Raw genomic sequence first — 12,412 nt, 5'->3', positions numbered from 1 at the left:
AAAAAAAAAAAGAAAATAAAACAAAAAGTTTGGTATTAAAAATTTCAATCATTTAAATCATTTACAAATCATTTGTAAATGTACAAATTGTACAATTTTAATCTTTCTTTCATGTAGACAGAACTTACTAAATTAATGGAATTAAACTATAAACGTTGATAATCTTACTAAGAATTCGGCCATCTTTCATCTTTATTGTCTTCTGGTGAATTTGATGTATTTTTGTAAAAATCAACTTTTTTAACGAAGAGGAGACATTATATACATGACTTTAAATAAATAATCAAGAAGAAGAGAACAATTTCGAAAATTCAGATTGCGCATTTACATCAGACGTTCACATTAGACGTGTGTGTGCAACATTTCTCGAATATGTACCGCTGCTTGTCAAGACGGAACAAATATTGGATAAATATAGGTAAATCTACGAATGCTTCTCACTCTTGAGTTACATATATATATAGTTGTATGAAGTTGCACGTCACAGGAAATGTTCTTGCGCTCTTTGACTTTCAATAGCAGATACCTCAAAGTCTTGTTCATGGAACACCGGTCGCCAATTTGCTTGGTATTGGTAACCGCGTTGCGGATGCTTGCATCTGATTCGAAATCCTCTCTGGTTACTTTGAAACTTAGTCGATGATTCATGAAACTACCTAAGTAAATTGAACGTAATTTCCCTTTCAAATGGCATTGTGTGTGAAAGACAACAAGGGTGATTGCAATCTTTTGTCTATCTTTTTCTCAATAATCATCGTTACATTTAAGGATCTAATACGAATCGATTCAAATATGTGATAAAGATTCAAGCTAGATTTCGCACATAAAATCATCAATTTATAGAAATAAGTGAGATTTGAGGTATCGTTGAATGATATTTGAAGAATTATGAAAAATAAAAAGGAAGGAATTATTAATAATGATCGATTAAATCAAAACTACGAATAAGTAAGTTTTATTAAGAATTCGGTCATTTTATCTGCAATATTTATTATCTCGAATTGTTAAACGTTAATCAATTAATTTCATAAAAATGTAAATCAAGATAAAATTATATATTAATATGTTTGAGAATTATAATCTAAAAATTTCTCTTGAAGATACTCGCCTATTTAATCGGGTAAAATCGATAACAAGATATTGTTCTATTTTTCGAAAAGAATGAACCTTCCAATAAAATAGCTAGTACTTCAACGTCTTCTTTCGCCAAACCATCTTTCAATCTCTTTATCTAGGTCATTTACGTCAACCAGTATCGAGCAGAAAGTAAATACACTTGCATAATACATTACACAACGATATTTTCATTATTCGTGTGCCTTCCTATCTTCCTTCAACAAAAATTTCTCCAAGGGAAATAGCCTTTCATCCCTCTCTAAATTTCTCCATCCTTCTACAATTTAAATCGCCTAAGCGTCGCGTGCAATCGCACCACAATTCCGATTTCTAATTCGAGCCGATAAGAAGGGAACTCGTTGTGACGAGTTTCCGCAAGATTGCAGTTTAAAAAGCGCTTTGATTGACGTTCGTAACCGCGTAGCAGTCCGACTAGGGGATTGATTAAGAAGTGACACGCCAGATAAAAAGAAAAGTAGCACGCGCTACTTCATTTCCTCCAAGTTTTTCCAATCTTTGATCAACGCCCTTCCTCCACTCTCCACCCTCGTATTAGCTTTAACTCGATGCGTGAACACATATCGGTGGAATATTTTTCTCCATGCAGGGGATCCAGATAGCTCGAAGCTATTCGGTTTTTATTGGATTTATGTTTGTTTTGGGAAAAGAATGATTCACGCATCGAGATAACGTGATAAACAAATGATCGGATGATATGATGCGATATGCCCTACCTATTCTCCCCTAGACTCATTTTAATTGAGATACGAATGTAAATTACATCGATGTACATTAATTTCTTGGTATCGTAATTCTTCAATTTTTTTTTTATAATTCCTCTCGAAAAATAAAATAATCGTTTAAAATAATATAATCGTTTTCGAGCCAATATTTTCGAAAATGGTAAATAGAGAAATTAAGAAGTCTTGTGTAATAATTCATCGAGTAATGATATCATTGTATCGATAACAAGTTACAGATTGTGAAGTTTTTTTTTATAAGAGAAGAAAGAAATATTAATCGCAAAAGTTTATAAATTAGATTAGACAAGGGAGAAGAAAAATTCTTTTCCGGCAAATTAAATTTAAACTATAGTTCCAATACGTCTTTCCAATTAAAGTTCCAATACGTATTGAAACGTGAATAATAGCTTAAGAAGCATCTTGGTATAGAGGGAGCATCTTCCGTGAATAGTCATTCGGAGAATGGCAAAAAGAACCGAGGTAGTTTTTCTTGTTGCCCACTTGAAACGAGCCCTACGGCTCTTCTTCTTTGCGCATTTGTTTGAAAAGCCCGGCAAAGGGAGGTAGTTTTTCACGCGTGGACCACTGAAAATGTGAAAATTACACACATCTGTACGAAAAATGTGTCGCACGCAAACAACCACGTCTATTCGAACGCGGAAAAGTAACTGCCTGCTTTTATGAAAACACGCATTTACCGGTAAGCGCGTACCAGTTCGGTTTATCCCGAGTCGTACGCTTTCAACGTCACTGCTTCTTCCCTTTTTTTCAGCTACTGCCGAGCATATTCACAGGAATCGCGAGAGAGAAAAGGAAAAAGCTCAAGCACATACTTTGGAAATGAAATTTTCAAAAAGAATCTTGTCGTTCCTTCTTAAAAATCCTTGATTCGATATCTAGTTCCATATTAATTCCTGCTGGGCCAATTGCCTTGTTACAGGCGTTTCTGGTATGATATTAAATTGATTGTGGCTTGAAAAATATATCTAATTTATATTTATTTTTTTCAGGTTTATCGCATAAATACTGCACTCTTCAAAATTGCCTTCAAATCTTCAAAATTCAAAATCAATTTTTTAATCGGAATATATCATAGATGCGTGAATTTAACGTGAAAATTAGAGTGGAAAAGAAAAAATACGATATTTCTGAATAATCATCACGATTCTACGAATAATAAGAAGAGAAAATAATACGAGTGTACTTCCCTCGAATAAAAAGACAAATATGGCTTGAAGAATCGCGTCAATGTCTCGTTGCACGTGATGAAAGATCACTTCACACTTTGTTCATTTCCCTCGTTGCGAAGTCACAAGTATGGAATCCAAGAAGGCGGAGGAGAAACGGGGTCAAGAAGTATTAACCCCAGCCTGGTAGCGAGACATTAGCCATATGCAGCGCTGTTGAATCGAACGCTTCTCGGCCCGTTGGCATCATAAACCGAGGTTTTAAGATATGTGTCGCTGGATATGATGCCAACTGTATATGCATGTATGAGCATTTCGGACGTGTACTCGCTTCAGTCTCGCAGAAGATTGCAAAGATTCGTAAATATTTAAATTCTTTGACACCAATTTCGCTTTAAATCTCTGAAATACGAAATGATATTTTTCAAAACGAATAAATTGCAAAATATTGAAAGATGCTATTAAAAATGCACGAGAGGATCACAAGTGTCTCCGCATATACTATTTTACAAGGAGAATTAAAATCGTGAATGTGTTTAATTCCAAAAATTTGCTATCGAATTTTAAAAATTTTAATAATAAAAAAGAACTTGAAAGATGGATACGTGCAAAGAGGGGACAGGGCTCCAATTAAGGGATGTACGTACGATGGGTCGTGAGTGCCACGAGGACATCGTTACTAGCTCCAAGATCGCCATTATGCCACGACAAGGACGACCGTAACGATGCGAGCCCTCGTGATTTATGGTCTAACGAAAATGTTCCACAGAATGCTACGGATTATGTATCTACCGGCCAACTTTCCCGAGATACTTTGCAAGGCTAGATTAAGAGAATAATGGGCCTGTTTTTTGCCCTCCTCTCTTCGACGAGATTAACTCGAGGGAGAGCATAATATGCAACTAACGTGCATCTCATTAACCGCATCATAAACCGCGTGTTCGATCGGTTGATATCGATAAACACCTCCTATCGTAATATTTCTCATAAAAAAAGAATAGAAGATTATTATATTATATTTTTTATAAACGTAAAAAATTTTTTATCCAATCTTTTCGAATAAAATAGTAATTTTATTCTAAAGAAGAATCGCCCTTTAAACGTAATATAATTCGAGTTTTAAAATTTGAAAAATTCGAAAAAAATGCAGAGTGCATAGTTTACATTGGCTGCACATCGTTGACGAAAATAATTCCCCTGAAAATTATAATTTCAAGCTAGTGAATTCAAAGTGACTCTGTTATTTCAACTTGCCGCGTTTAACTACATTTGAGAGATTCATAATTTGGTGGATACGGTTTAAAATTGCAACGATCCCAAGGAGAAGTGTAATAACCAAAACCGTGGTCCCTGGAAATATTGTAATTTAATATTTAACCATTTTGTATCGAGAAGGATTCTCGGCGATGTTTCAACCCTTGCCTATTATCGCAGCTTAAACTTATTACCACGAGTTATAACCAATACCCTCGTTGTTAAGGTTAAACGATTGTTCTAAATTAATTGGCAACATCGACCTCGTTTATTCCTTAATACAATTTAGCTTATAATTTATTTCCATAGTTTAATATCGAAAACTTATTGCGTTCTTTTTGAAATTTCTTATCACTGCTACTTTTAATCCTCAATAATCCTTTAAATTGAATTGACAACACAAGAAAACTCTCACGTTCTACGCTTTAATTTATTGATTAATCCATTATTATCCATCAATCTCTACCAATCTCTCTCAAATTCAATAATACATACATACATAAGCCAATCTTTAATAAATAGATACAAACTCAACACAATTAATCTCCGGTAATTCCAAATCTCTATCTGAAACTAACTAAAACTAAAACATCAAAATTAACGCGAATCGCACAGACCCAATTTCAACTCCTAAATAATCCCTAATCCTCTCGCGTTTAATAAACCCGAACAGGATCAAGCCTCGCCACATCTCTCCATTTTAAACGTTGCCCAACCACCATTCACGCTCGGGCAAGAATGTCAGGGATTGCGCATGCGTCGTTATCCTAGGGTTTTTTTTTGACGAGAAATCTAATTTAACCTAACCTATAATCGTCCATAACAATCAAATTCTCGTTACAGGGTTGATGAACACACGCGACGTCTCTGTTTCGACGTTCCATCGGTTGATTTATCGATGACAACGAAGTAGTCAGATCAAAGAGCATCGGATCCGAGGAACGATGATAGATATGAAATTCTGCGTGGGCCCTCGACACTGACAACTCGATACGATTTGGCCATACGATGGAGATACGTGCACAGGGGACACACATTTACTCACCTGACACCGTCAGATGGACAGTTCTGATTAATGGGGGATGAGCACTGACTTGACACTCGTACACACCGCCGTCTCGCTCGGTCGCCGAACTTAAAAGCAGCCGCCAATCATTCGGTTTCTCCAAGGCGAGCGAGAACCTCGAGTCGCTCGCGTACGTGTCGAGGCCGATCGTGAGCAAGTGGAGCTCGTCGCCACGTCTGCGCACCCAGGACACCTGGAATAAGAGGAAAATGTGATCGTTATATGAGTTTGATGAGATTTGGAATCGGTGATTTTAAAAGAGAGGAAGTTGTTTAAAAGAGAGAAAGAAGAAAGTTCTCAGAAGAGAAATATTCTCTTGTTTGCAGTATCTATTTGTCACTGTTGAAATTCGGATAATGCGAGCCAATTCTGGGAAATAGTTGGAAGTGAGAAATTCTCAAGAATCTGATTTCGAATCGCGTTCGAATTTGAATTTGCCGCCATTTCTCAGATTCGAAATGTTCTCAAATTCGTATGAACGAATCGAGGATCGAGAGTACGATATCGAATGTTTAATTTAAAGTATCGAGGATGAAGAAAGGAATGATTGTGAAAATAAAAGTATAATGGCGCCATCAGGCGATTTGCTTCTACGTGGATAGAATATAAATTGCAAATTTGCATTCTTAAAGAATTGTTGTGTGATTGTGGAGTTATAAAAATAGAATTTTTGTATTATATGATTTATTTATTATTATATGTATTATATCATTCTAGAATATAAGTTATAGCCCATAATTTAAATTAATTAAATATATTATACAAATATCATTATAAAAGTGGTCATATATTGAAGGACTGAAAAATTGACTATTTTAAATGTAAAATTCAGGAAATATAGAGGAAGAATCGCTAAAAAATATTGGGATCCATAAGCTATTTATTGATTTCTCGTAAAAATAGGATTTAAAGCTTCAATCAATTAAAACATAATCACTTTTGTGGAAAATTCGATATTCGTCTCGTTCTCCACATGTCACTGTATTTATCTATAAATGCACAAACTATATTGAAGGATCACATAAATGAATTCTTCGATATCTGCGCCGGAATATGGACAGATACGATAATAAATTTGATTTTTTACCAAGGAATTTTTAGGATAGATAATCGAGTTTTGCAATTGATCTTTTATCGTATTTCTACGATCAAATTTAATTTTAAAAACGTTAGACAGATATCTGTTTGTCAATGAATATTATTTTAAAAGATTGAAAATGATCAAACACATTTCTCACAATAGAAATAATAATAACTATTGCAAAGATCTATTCTGGACTATAAAGAGAGCAGGAATCTTTTTCGTTCGAGAAAACCATAGTCAAAATGGAATACTTGAAATCTGATTAGGCAAATCTGGTGCCTGATAAAAACAGTCCATAGATGATTTCGCCAACCTGGACATGTATCAACGTTTCCTCGAAGCTTCACATCAAATGAAATCGTAGTCCTGCGAGAGATTCGGAGGCGGGAGAAAGAGATCTTTCGCCATGGCTATATCAATCTCAGACACGAAGCCAAGTTATAGCAATGTAAATTTAATGTAAATCGGACGTCCTTTCCACCCAGCAACACGCCACGTATTCGAATTCAAATTTCATCCTCTCGGCTAGACGGATGGGCTATACCCCACTCTTTCTTTCCCTTGATGCATGCCTCCTCTCGAGATAATCACTTCCCTAGATTTCGCGCGGCTCAAAGAGAGCAAGGTGTTGCAAGGGCAGCAAGCACGCAGAAAAATCCTCGAGAAATGGAAACTTCGTCTACGACAACCAAGGTGTCACGATATCAAAGCTTTCTGGATTTCATCTGAAAGCCAAACGCAAACTAGATCAATCTTCTCCTGCGGAGGTAAAGCTAAAAGTTTTTTTCTTAGAAGACCCATCTATGCAAGTCTATTGGATAAAGATTTAAACTTTGTATGAAATGCAAATACATTTTTACTCAAGGAATTATAGTCAAACAATCCAAAGGATAAGAATAATAAGATAATTAATTGGTAGATAAGTAACACAAATCAATGAATCGTGGAAAAAAGAACAATCTAATTAATGTTTAATAATACAATTAAGTCACTCATCTGACAAGTTGTACAGATCATCCTTTTAATAAATAAAATAAGACAGTTATAGAATTGGAATGAGATAAGTAGTAGAAGTTAATCATGGACGAACAATCGTGATCTAGTGACAAAAGCATTTGCCTAAAAAGTAATAACGAGTCAGCTAAATAAAATAAGAAATAAAATAAGCTTAAAATTACAGTTAAATAAATATAAGAAATATAAATATAAATTTACCAGACACGATTATAATTAACAATTAACAAAATAGTACAGATCAGTCATTTATTAAACAAGTTGAATCAACGATAATCGTAACGAGATGATCAACCAATCATCCAATTAGAATAAAAACAATAATTGGCCAAGAAAAAAGGAATTCAATTCATAAATTCAATGCACCGTGTATCCATCTGACCATTATAACTCGTTCAAGGATTAATCCATTATATCTGTTGGCCAGCTGTGAACGAAACGTCTCGCGGAAATTCTCCGTCTGCAGTTTAATACAGTGCTCGCAGTCGGTGCCCCCCTCCCCATCCGAGTTTGATACTTGAAGAAGTTAAAGAATCGTTAGGCGTGGCAGGTTTGTCTGCAAGTGTCTGGCATTTTCGAAGGCGTTGCGTTGCACGAGACACACAAAGGACACCGGGCGGCGGCCAGAGCCATTTGTCATTATTATAAAGGGCTCAGCAGTGAATAATTACATTCTTAGGAAAGTTGGGAAACGGCTACGCACGTTTATTTCGACTTCTATCCGCCCCTTCCCTCGCCCCGATTAATACCGGAACGGAATTGTTAATTGAAATCCAATGTTCCATTTTGCGACGCTTGGTCCGTTAAGTGAAAAGTTGGTTGGTTGGCCCGCGAAAGAAAAGGGGGATCCTCGATCTCTCATAAACGTGGAAATATCGAGAGAGAGAGAGAGAGAGAGAGAGAGATCGTCGTTGGAAAGTTTCATCGAGAGAGTTGTGAGAGCCTCGATAATGCGATTCCTTCTCTGTCAGGATTTGTTTCTTCGAAGGTGATGACGCGATATTCCCCCTCCCCTCCGATGTGAACACGACTTAAACCGATCCGATTCCGGCTTTTCGAGAGGATATTCCAGCGAATCCTTATCGTGGATGAATAAAAATTTATGATTATTGGAAAAGTGATTATAAATGGTGTCTGATGAAAATTAGACCGTTATGGGTGGGGTATAAAATTTAAATGCTCCCCGCGTGAATTGATTAAATCGAGGGGGAAAAATGGAGAATAAACATTGGGGATTAATAATGCAGTTGGCGGGTGTCAATATTTATCTCGATATATGTATCGTGATATTCGGAAACGAGAAGAATTAAAAAAAAAAAATTGTTTAAAAATTTCATCGCGTTGGGTGTGTACTCGTCGGCCAATCATTTTCATTTTATCGTTGGGAATTGTTGTAAACACGATAAAAGTCGCGTGATCGATTGAAAAAAAAAATGAATATTATAATATTATCCAAAATAACGAAATGATTATCGCATTTATAAATAACGAATACGTTTCTGATCGAATCTTTATTTCTTTAATTTATTTGATTTGGGCGAGGAAAAGTGGAGATTAATCGATCAAAATTAATCAACGTAAGAACTTCGAAACTACTTTCCGTGTGATTTCTCACTCAGAAACGTTATTTGATAACATCTGCTCGCCTAAAGAAATTTAAACGCCCTGTAATTATATTCCTCCCGAACTAAGTCTAAACTAAATGGAACTTCAATTTCGTTCTTCCTTCTTCTCGAAAAGAAAACGAAATTAATCCTTCCTGAAACAATGATTAATACCTCCAACCGAATTAAACGAACGTCACTTTGTGTGGCAACAAAAACATTAAAAAAAAAAAAAAAGAAAAGAAAAGAAAAGAAAAGAAAGAAAAAGAAAATTACACAAAATAATTCCCTCGTCCCTTTTAAACCCTTTCAATACGAAAATAAAATTTCCTCCCCGGGAGAAATAGCTCTCGAATTGGCGGAGAAGGAAAAGGTAAATCACGAGAGGTAAATCAATGACACTAATGAGAGAGAATCTTTTTCCCTTCGTTTTCTCGTGAACAGAAAAGAAGGGGGAAGAGGGGATCATCGACATTAGGCGCGAGAAAATAAGAGCGGGAGAGGAAGAGATACGGAACGAGGGTGGACAACAGCACGTAGTCGCGCTCCAACTCTCGATAACAAGGCGTAATAATGTTTGCCTGTCGCTGCACTGTCCGAGATAAATCGTCGTCCGTCGAATCAGCAGTTTAAAATACGAGGTAGGCGAAGGGTGTAGTAGTAGTAGTAGTAGTAATGGTGATAGTGGTGGTAGGTACGTACGCCGAGCGAACGATCCGCTAAGGAGATGATACGGATCCGATGGAACGCGATACACCCCCGTTGAAATTGGAGCGAATCGATCGTATCGATCTTCGACACGGTTATAACCAGGACGTGGCTTGTCTCTGGAAATGAGTAGTACCCTCACGTGTGCCGGCCGAGGAAGAAAAAAAAAAAAGAAAGAAAGAGAGAGAGAGAAAGAAGAAAAAGAGAAAGGGTTATCGAATTCGATGCATCCCAGAGGTACCGTTCGGTAGTGGAGATATTTCTACACACCCGTGAAAACTACTTTGAGTCTAAAGTGAAACGACGAGGATGGAGAATTTTCTTTTTTTGGGAGAAACAATTGGATCGAATGGAATCCTTAACTTGGTTTCGGTGGTTTTCTCGTTTCGAAGTAAAAAGAAAAAAAATATAAATGAACAAGTGAAAGTTTGAATAATAGATTTACATTAAAATTTTAATCGTCAAATCAAAATTTTGATAAGAGAATTTTCATTAAAATCGGGATTTTTAAGGCATGTTTTTAATTCTTTTTTTTTTTTGGCACACAAGAAAATAATCAATTTCACTTTTTTGAAAATTATATGATCAATCTCGATGGAATTCTTTGCTTGATTTTTTTTAAGCTATGTGTAAAATGGAAATGAAAATGGGAATGAAATATTTTCATTTAAGTTATGGTTTTGGTTTTAAGTGAGATTATGGTTTTTTAATTATCCTTTCACGAAATGTCAGTCATGCAAACACAGAGATCGAAAATAAAATTTAATTTTATTAATTGCAAATAGAATATTCTATTGGAATCGCGTGTAAAGCTACATCTCGAACTGAGAATGAGACCCAGTTACTGCGAGATGATCGACCCATCGAATGTTGTTCAGAAAACTTTAATTAGCTCCCGTCCCTTATTGACGAAGTGCAGCAAAACTTAGTTCTCCCAGTATGGAGTAGAAGCGACACGCTGACAATAGTAAAAGGGACGAAGCTGAGCACAAATATGATGGAAAATGAATAACAAGTATGATGAAGATGGATTCATTAAAAATTACATCATATTGTAGAATTAATGAAATGAATTAAGAAATAAACTCTTAATTCAGTAAATCTCTTTAAATCTTTGGTATGTAAAATCAATTTTAATAAAAGAGAGCACAGTATACGGTATTTTATTAATTACAAAAATAATGTATGGTGTAACTGCAAAAGTTTCATTCTAGTCTGGTAATGAATTATCCAACATGCAATAAAAATAAAACAACAACAGTAATATTTTTATTATTTCTAATTTTTTTTTATCTATAAAACTTCTATTAACGTATTTATAATATTTTTTTAGGAAAGGAAGAAAATAAAAATAAATAAATTTTTACCATCAGTATTGTTTCACCAATATGTTTTTCGCGAATACTTTTTTCATTCACTGTTTCTCTTCCATATTCGACAGAAAATATAAACATAAAACTTCGATTCATCCATCAGAAGAATAACAATACCTGTTAGATAGATAAATATTAAAAGTTCCTGTCTCGAATCTTTCCCGATTATCTAATGATTCAATTCGAGGAATAATATTTACTTTAAGATTTTTGTTCATAGATAGACACCGCACGAAATCTCAACAAAGTTATCCCAGTTTCTTCGCCCAGATGGTGGGAATAATTAATACGTCACCTAAACTAAACACGTACGAGCGCAACTACGAAAATGTAACCTCAAGACACGTGCGGTTGTTTGCAATTGCATACGCATATCGAAGATGCAACCTGCATAAGATGGCATCCTCTCGTGAATTTAGCAATCTTGCGGCATTGTCTTTCCCTTAATAATTCAATCGTCCCTCGAGCAAATAATAGAAGATTTGTTTTTAATCTTTTTCTTTTTACAGAATTGCAGAAAAGTTCTCGAGGAATTGATAGAGATCTTACGACTCTATAATACCACTATTCGGTGTATAATATTCGGTTATACGTGGTGAAATATCTATTTGGCGAACGAAACTCGTAATCGTAAACGTATCTAAACCGAATTTTTGGTAACTTTCCTATTAAATTTAATACGGTTGCCAGTGTCGTATATAATTCGAAAATCGTTTAACCGGGTCCCTGGAAATTACCAAGTTTCCTGGAATGGTGTATGAATATTTCATATAACGTAAACTTCAAAAAATTTCATAACGTACTTTGCAACTATCCAATTAACATTTTCTGATTGAAATTTTTTTTTTTAAACAGACTTCGCCATATATTTTATTTATAATTAGATACGAATTTTTAATCCACCCCTTTTTTTAATCCTTTAATCTTCCTCGCGTAATTTCATCATTTAAATTGCGAATAATTAATTTTTATTACTCATCGTTTGGATGTTGCCTCAAAATTTACTGGCCCAAGATAAAGCACATGAAGATTCTTAACGAACGATTATTATCACGTGGATAATTTGGAGGGTTAATAGTCTACTTAAACATTTCAATAAAGCCTATCAAATATTAAGTTCGTAATAGCGAATATTACACGTTGATCTTAGCTATAAGATATATAATCTATATAGTTACGTGTAGTGTCGTTAAACTAAAACTTTCCTCGTAAACATCTCCTTCTGAGAAAAAGAGAAACGTTCAACTCTCCCCAGATAAATAG

The 12,412-nt window shown here is 35.1% G+C and overlaps 1 protein-coding gene across 3 annotated transcripts in view; it reads right to left on the bottom strand.

Moving 5' to 3' along the window:
* LOC102674166 (peroxidasin-like) overlaps positions 1–12,412 on the bottom strand; it is a 290,955-nt gene that overhangs the window by 177,449 nt on the left and 101,094 nt on the right. For all 3 annotated transcript variants that reach the window (XM_006613165.2, XM_006613164.2, XM_031509284.1), the window contains exon 5: positions 5,346–5,559. In XM_006613165.2, coding sequence (XP_006613228.1) covers positions 5,346–5,559 — 214 coding nt within the window. The remainder of the gene's footprint in view (positions 1–5,345; positions 5,560–12,412) is intronic.

This window comes from Apis dorsata, unplaced genomic scaffold (assembly GCF_000469605.1).
Source record: "Apis dorsata unplaced genomic scaffold, Apis dorsata 1.3 scaffold_135, whole genome shotgun sequence".
Classification (NCBI taxonomy): Eukaryota; Metazoa; Arthropoda; class Insecta; order Hymenoptera; family Apidae; genus Apis; species Apis dorsata.
The sequence above is the reverse complement of the archived record's forward strand: the minus strand, read 5'-3'. Positions and strand labels throughout refer to the sequence as shown.